This window comes from Aplysia californica, unplaced genomic scaffold (assembly GCF_000002075.1).
Source record: "Aplysia californica isolate F4 #8 unplaced genomic scaffold, AplCal3.0 scaffold00647, whole genome shotgun sequence".
Taxonomy (NCBI): domain Eukaryota; kingdom Metazoa; phylum Mollusca; class Gastropoda; order Aplysiida; family Aplysiidae; genus Aplysia; species Aplysia californica.
Genome location: NW_004797917.1, coordinates 349,449 through 357,156, shown reverse-complemented (window position 1 = coordinate 357,156; position 7,708 = coordinate 349,449). Strand labels below are relative to the sequence as shown.

The 7,708-nt window shown below is 42.4% G+C and overlaps 1 protein-coding gene and 1 non-coding gene across 2 annotated transcripts in view; one reads left to right on the top strand and one right to left on the bottom strand.

Moving 5' to 3' along the window:
* Positions 1-2,223: 2,223 nt before the first annotated feature.
* TRNAC-GCA lies at positions 2,224-2,295 on the bottom strand. The gene has a single exon. It is a non-coding gene; the product is annotated as a tRNA-Cys (tRNA).
* Positions 2,296-2,588: 293 nt separating this feature from the next.
* LOC101849880 (cysteine-rich protein 2-binding protein) overlaps positions 2,589-7,708 on the top strand; it is a gene marked incomplete in the record, with an annotated part of 41,729 nt that continues 36,609 nt past the window's right edge. Inside the window, 4 exon segments of the mRNA XM_005107980.3 lie at positions 2,589-2,642; positions 6,132-6,311; positions 6,601-6,715; positions 7,551-7,682. Of these exon segments, the coding sequence (XP_005108037.2) occupies positions 6,203-6,311; positions 6,601-6,715; positions 7,551-7,682 (356 nt within the window).

The window sequence follows — 7,708 nt, the reverse complement described above, 5'->3', positions numbered from 1 at the left end:
CTCTCTCTCTCTCTCTCTCTTTCTTCTCTCTCTCTCACTGTGTATGTGTGTGTGTGTGTGTATGTGTGTGAGTGTGTGTGTGTGTATGTTTGTGTGTGTGTGTGTGTGTGTGTGCGTGTGTGTGCCCTCTGGGCTCTTTACTCTTTCTGCAGCCTTTCTACTGCTACTCCTTGACTCCTTTTACTGCTGTCTTTCAGCCACACCCCTGATCTTCTGGTAAGAAAGATCTATACCTAGTTTTCTCAGACAAGGGCGGAAAATCTGCTGCCTCACATGTATTAGCGTCAAAGTCTTCTAACAGTAGAATAAATATAATTATATACAGCTCTGTTTTACAGTACAGTATTACCATGCCATCCCGCATGTCACAACGACAAAAGTTGAACGACTTCGACAGGACCCGGGGAATTGCCTGGCTGTAGGATGGAGTTGGCGTACGTGAAGTGGCACGCAGACTTCAAGTATCACACTCCACCATCATACGGCTGAGGTAGCAGTTCTCGGTGTCTGGAAGAGTCCAGGAGCGGCGTCACACGGGTCGTCCCAAGAAAACGACAACAAGAGTGGACCGCTACATCCAACGCCAAGCCATCCAGCAGCGGACTGGTTCTGCCAGCGTCATAAGGCGACGTCTTCGAGCTGCCACCTACACAACCGTCAGTTCACAGACAATACGTGATCGCCTTCATGACGTCAAACTTCGTGCGCCGCGTCGTCCAGTCAGAAAACCTAAGCTGACCCGGAACCAGCGAGCCAACCGTCAAATCTGGTGCACTGCGCACCACAGGTAGACACATGCCTAGTGGACAGAGGTCTTGTTCCCTGACAAATCTCGGTTCTGTCTGACACCCAGTGATGGCCGAACCCACATCTGGAGACGTCCACGGGAGCAGCTTGCTGCCAATGCAGTTCAAGAAGTAGTCCTCCTTGGAGGCGACTCCATTATGGTTTTGGGGGGAATCAGCAGGCATCACAGAACCCCCCCCCCCCTTTCTTTTTTACCATGTCGACGGTATCCTGACAGGCCAGCTTTATCTGCAGGAGATCCTTCGACCTCTGGTCGTCCCGGCGCTGCAGCAGATTGGGCCTGCTGCTGTCCTTCAGGACGACAACGCCACGTCGCACAGGTCCAGAGCCGTCAACGCCTATTACCCGCATAGTTTGGCCAGCCAGCAGTCCAGACCTCAATCCTATTGAACAGTTGTGGGCTGAACTTGGTCGGAGAGTTCGGGAGAACCACCATTTGCCCGCCAACCAACAGCAGCTGCTTGAATGGCTGCATCAAGAATGGAACAACATTCCCCCCGCCTTTCTGGCACGCCTGATCAACTCTATGCGCCAGCGGTGTCTTGACTGCCTTGCCGTGAATGGTGACACACGTACTTCTGACAATTCCGTTGACATTCACGAGCTTAAACTTAAACTGGTCGTTTTCTTTGCAGAGACTTTTTGAGACTCTTTCTTTTGCGATTTTTCGATTTTGAGGGTGGGTCCCTTTTGAGTGCTGGGATTTACGCATTTCGGTTTCGATTGTGATGAAATTTCTTTTTTTAATTTATGGATTAATGAATTAAATGTAAGTAAAAAAAGAAATGATTTGATTTGCTGGTTTTTATTTTGCGTGCACTTTTGCAAGTGGTCCTTAACTTTTTGTGAAGACTGTATGATAATATTGGATATTGTGTGTGTGTGTGTGTGTGTGCGGGTGTGTGTGTGTGTGTGTGCGGGTGTGTGTGTGTGTGTGTGTGTGTATGTGTGTGTTTGTGTTTGTGTGTGTGTGTGTTTGTGTGTGTGTGTGTGTGTGTGTGTGTGTGTGTGTGTGTGTGTGCGTGCGCGCCTGCGTGCGTGTGTAGATTCTATGTGCGTGCGAGGAGAGGTAGTATTTCAGGAGTAAATATTGACTGTGATGCTAATTTGACGACAAGTCTCCCTCCACTAACACTCACACCACTTCCAAGTTGAAGTCCCTTTACGGAAGCTATTTCAGTTTGTGGAAAGCATCACGCAAAACGGATTTTTTTTACAAAAAGCACATCAGCAGTTCTGGATATTAGCTGTTATTGTCCGAAAATTGCTTTTGAAATCAACCAAACGAAAAAAATGTAGACAACTATGTAGAAAAAAAGCAAAAAACGACAGAGGGGATATATAAAGCTTTTGAAACCAACCCAACGAAAAAAATGTTGACATCTATGTAGACAAAATAAAAGCAAAAAACGACAGAGGGGACACCCGGGTTCGAACCGGGGACCTCTCGATCTGCAGTCGAATGCTCTACCACTGAGCTATATCCCCCTCCTACGTAATCCTGACTTTCAGCATTAATGAACCTGTACCGTTATTTATATTTATTTCCGTAACACATTTATTATTATTCTTGAATTTCCTAACACGTATTTTGTTTCTTTTAACAAATATGTGTAGTTCTATCGATAAACAATACTCGTTATTGTCATAAGCTGTACCAACGTTTCATGTATCGACCTAAAAACTTGTACATTGACCCTGTTACTTTATTTTGTTCCGTTCTATATTTCTCGTTCAACATTTAGATTTTCCGAGAGAAAAATCTAAAAACTTTAACTTCTCACTACTTTCATTTCAACAGTTTCCATCACGCTAATTTTTGCAGTGCACAATCGGTAGGTGAACTAAAGCTTCCCTAAAGCTGCATCTTCGTTCTTTTTTTTTCTTTTTTTCCCCCTATTTCACCTTCTTAGTAGATCTAGAAGTTGAATGGGGCTGCTTGAAAAGCAGTTGTAGATCTAGAATCTAGATCTTGGTCTTCTTTGTACGGAACTTTGACTTTGGCACTTTGGGATCTGTTTCATGAGTCTCAGTCTGATCTGTGGGCAGTGTGGGGTAATCTGGTCTGAGTCTGAATCCATCACTGTCTCGCTCACACTGGGCCACTTATTTAAAAAATCAAAATTAAATGACTCCTAGATCTAGATCTAGATCTAGATTAGGATTAGGGAAAGCTATTTTAATTCATTATTTGCGTGTGTGTGGAGGGGGTGAGGGGAGAACCCAGGAATCACAATCTCAAGATCTAGGCTATGCATGGGCCATCGGCATCGGCGTTTCATTCAAGTGTGGTCTCTAGCGATGTACCTACATTCAAGTGTGGTCTCTAGACTACTCTAGTGATGTACCTACATTCAAGTGTGGTCTCTAGCGATGTACCTACCCGTCATCATTATCATAATGACTATGATGATTGTACCCAAATCACCTGAAAGTGAGAAAGGCGTGTAGAGTGGTGGCCTCCTAAAGAAAGAAGAATGTGTGACTATGTACTGGGTAGCCATTTCACTTTCTTTGAGGATTTGGAACCCTTACACTGCTTATTTTTTCTTTGGCCTTCTACCCCTTCATTATTTGAAACACAGTGGCTACGTTCACGGCGCCCTGAATGCAGTTTGCAGGCGCTGTTGGGACTACATTCACGGCACTCAAGCTTCGTTTAGACGAAGCGTCCACAGCCGGTTCAAGTAAGCCGATTTTAACCTGTGACAACAGTGACGTATATTTAATATTTTGGCCTGCTTCAAATGTTCCATCCCATGAGATGAAGGAAAACAAAGCAGTGATCCTTGACCGATCGACCATTCGTCAATTTCCCTTATATTACCCTGAGCTCTGGCTCAGAGCTCACCAGCGTAAGAGAAAACGACGAATTCTCAATTACACAACCCATTAGGATAAGGAAGAGGTTAGCCGTACTTAATGACGGCTAGATTAAGTACGGCTAGACTCGCAGTCTAGCCGTACTTATTCTTAATATGGTGGCTAGACTGACCATTTACTAAAAATAGGCCTGCTGAATTGTAAATATACATTTTTAGTGTGCAGTACCTAAAGTATTTGTATTTGAGACGAAACCAGGTGCCTTAATGACAGTGCATGTATTTTAAACCTCCTGTTTTCTAATATGTTAATAGGGCCTAAGATAAGTACGGCTAGACTTCTTGTCTAGCCGTACTTAAGTACGGCTAGACTGTCAGGCTAGCCGTACTTAATATTGATGGCTGAATTGTAAATGAAATTTTTAGTTTGCAATGCCTAAAGTATTTGTATTTCAGACAAAACCAAAAGATGCCTTACTGACTTGCATGTATTTGAACCTGAATAATTACTAGATCTAGATCTAATGAGACCTGTGTACTTAACAGGCTTGAGTCGATAGGGCCAAACTTAGATCTAAGTACGGCTAGACTCTCAGTCTAGCCGTACGGCTAGCCACTTCGTTAGGATAAATATGACAAAAATGTAAACGCCTACCAAGATGTTTCAATTGCCATATCTCGAATCCGGGCGAGACTTAGGCGCGACCTTGTGTTAGCACGTGGCGGCCCGTAATATACGAGTGTAAACAAACATTCCAGCGCTCTCGAGTTGAAAGCGTGCAATTTTGTCTGCGGGCAGTGTGTGTGTGAGAAAGAGAGAGAAAAGGTGGGGGGTGGGCGGGAGAGAAAGAGAGAGGGAGAAAGAGGGAAGAAAAGAGAAAGGGGAGAGAGACAAACAGACAGAAAGAGAGAGAGAGGATGTTTGTTAAATTAAAATATGAATTTAATAATTGATTCCCGTCATTTTTTTCTCTGCGCCGGTTCCCAGGCTGACCCGGTGCAATACAGTCATTATTGTACACATTTTATAACAGTCCCATCTTCTGAATCCCACCTTCTGTTTCCCATCTCTCACCTCTTGTTTCCTATGTACTATGTAGCGTGTATCCAATTTTCCATATCCCATATCCCGACTTTAATTCTGTAAGGGCACTTCGTTTTCCTCCATCACATGGGATGGAACACTTGAAGCTGACCAAAGTATTAAATATATGTCACTGTCGTCACTGACTAAAACCGGCTGACTTAAACCGGCTGTGGACACTCCCCCTAAACGAAGCTTTAGTGCCGTGAACATAGCCTCAACAACGCCTGCAAACTGCATTTGGGACGCCGTAAACGTAGCATGCCAACTACGTTCACGGCGTGTGAACGTAGCCACTGCGTATTTGAAAAAAATATTGGTGGGTGGATTGATTATGATTATAATGCTAGAGTCTACTTCTCTTTCATCTTAATTAATTCTAGAATCTAGATCTTCTATACGTTACACACTATTTTGTATTTTTGTTTGACCGCTGATGATCCTACCCCAAATCATCTAAATCTAGCCTGTTACCCTTGCTAACGTCTATGATAAAATTTACCGAATATGTTTGCTTCTTCATACCAAATTTTGGTTCTCTTCGGGAGAAGTGGTCCCGGCCTGGTCCCAGCCTAACTTCATAGAAATTTATGCACAAAATCGGAGTTGCCAGGGTGAAGAGGCCACCGGTAAATTTATAGAACACGTCCAAACCCATTTTAAACTAGATATAGATTTTTTTTCAGCACAATTTTTTTGTTTTTTAGTGTGCTGACAACTATTTTGGCACTAAAAACTCTCACAAACAATTATTTTGGGGAATTTAGCAGTGTTGCGGGTTCCATGGATCCACAAAGTGCCTAATATAGACAGTAGAGATGTTGACTTGAGTTGTTTTATGATAAAGCAACATACTTTTGTATGGTCATGCCAATACTACAGCTTCTACTGCGCATTATTTTATGTCTCTTACATGTTGTGTTGTTACCTTCAGCGCCGACGCTTTTAACCAGGCCAAAAAAGTATACCCAGCTAAACCTCAGTGCTAGTCATTGGTTGTCAGGAGTTATCTGATTTCCAAGGCAAGGACTACAAAGATATAATTGGTTAAATTCTCAGTAATTTCCTAGAACTACCGTCTCATAAAGGGTGTTGTGTTTTGTAGCTCTTTCCGGGGTTTTTTTTAGGGCCCCGAACGCAATTTGGCATTAAAAAACGTCGCAAATGGTTATTTCGGGGGGGGGGGGGGGGGGGCACAAATCCCTGATCCCCCCCTTAATGACTACAAAAGCATGCATAAACAAAATAAAAGCCAAACCGGCATGGATAGTTTCCGCGGGACGGGAGTGATTCTATAAACATACCATATTCTCCTACAGTGCGTCTGCTACACTTTGACAGATTTGTGATACTGGAAATGAAAGGGTTTTTCTTCATTATCATGAAAATAAAGACTGCTTTTTGTTTTGTTTCCACAGATCACAGATTGATAATGCCAATGACATCGTCATAACAAGAAGTGTTTTTGTACAGCTGTACTATAGTTGTGATGGGGGATTCTACCTTCCTCTGCTGTGCCTACTGCTGGAAGCATGAAGACTCCTGGGATGCCATTCTCAGCTACAAATGTGACATATGCTGCAAAAGAGTTCACTACAGTTAGTCCTGCCTTATTTTTCCCTTTATGAAATAAATTTAAATGTTATATATATATATTTGTGAGAAGATGTGTTCTAGTGCTTGTTATCTTTTTCATCAAGTTGTAAGGGACTTTCTGCTGCACCCTACTTACTACTTAACTTTCCTTCCTCAGCGTTTACCTTTGCTGCTATGTTTTGGTTTGGATTCATAAAATTGTAATGATATTTTTCATCTTTACATATTGAAGTCTAGAGCATTTTTAGAAAGCTGTATTTGTAGACTTGCTTTGTTGTTGTTTTTTCCCAGGTTGTATAAAAAGCCCTCAACCATCCATTCTTCTGGGAGACACATTTTTCAGTTTCAAGTGCCAAGCTTGTTCAGAAAATGGCAAGGAGAGTTTTGAGCGTACAGTCATATCTTGGTAGGTTGAGCTTGTTTACCTTCTCCACCTTCACCTATCCCATAGACCAGCTGACTGTTGGTGCACCACTTTAGAGTTTTCCACGAGTGTCTTCCTGTCCTCTTGGTTCTCAGCTTTTCGTTGTAAGATGTTCCAGTCGCGGCCAGTCCACTCTTTGATGTTGCTTTCCCCTATTTGACTGTGTGTACCTCTTCATCTCCCTCCTCGTGCTGTTCCCTTTAGGATTAGATTGTTACCCTCTATACTAATCAACTGTTACTCGCCCATTGTTTCAACAAGCATGTTACATGTAAGAACTCTTATACAATGTATCCAGGCTGTTTGGGGTTATGAAAAGTCGTATTTCTGGCACCACAGGTTAAGAAAAACTACACTACACATCACAATACAGTGGGTCATTGCAATTAAAGTTACTATGTGTTGTTACTTATAGAGGGCTACTCTTATGCTCATATTGTGATATCGTCATTGATTGTGCTGTGATAGTATGATTGTCTGTTTATATGTTAGCATTTATCTAAAGAGCATAATACATATATATTATATGTATGTAGTATGTGCATGTATTTTGTGTTAAGATGAAAGTATGCTGTGGTAGTATGAATGTCTGCTGATGTGCGAGCATTTATCTGAAGAGTATATGTAGGCCCATGTGATTTGTGTTAAGATGAAAGTATTGTAGAGTGCCCAGAGCTGTATTGTATGGGTGTCGGCACAATGGATATTATTATAATGTTATTTTTATTATTGTCATTATCATTACTAATATTATTATTATTATTATCATCATCATTATATTTAAAACTTGTGTGGTCCCTGTGTGTGTTGTGTCCAGGCTGGACGTGGTCATCCTGGTGCTCTACAACCTCCACAAGGCCGGCCAGGGCATGTGTGGCTTTTACCACTGGAAGTCTCACATCTGTGCCTTCATCGACAAGCACTGGAACTCACTCTTCGGAAATCTCAGGTCAGTTCTTGACGCATGTTTGGGGG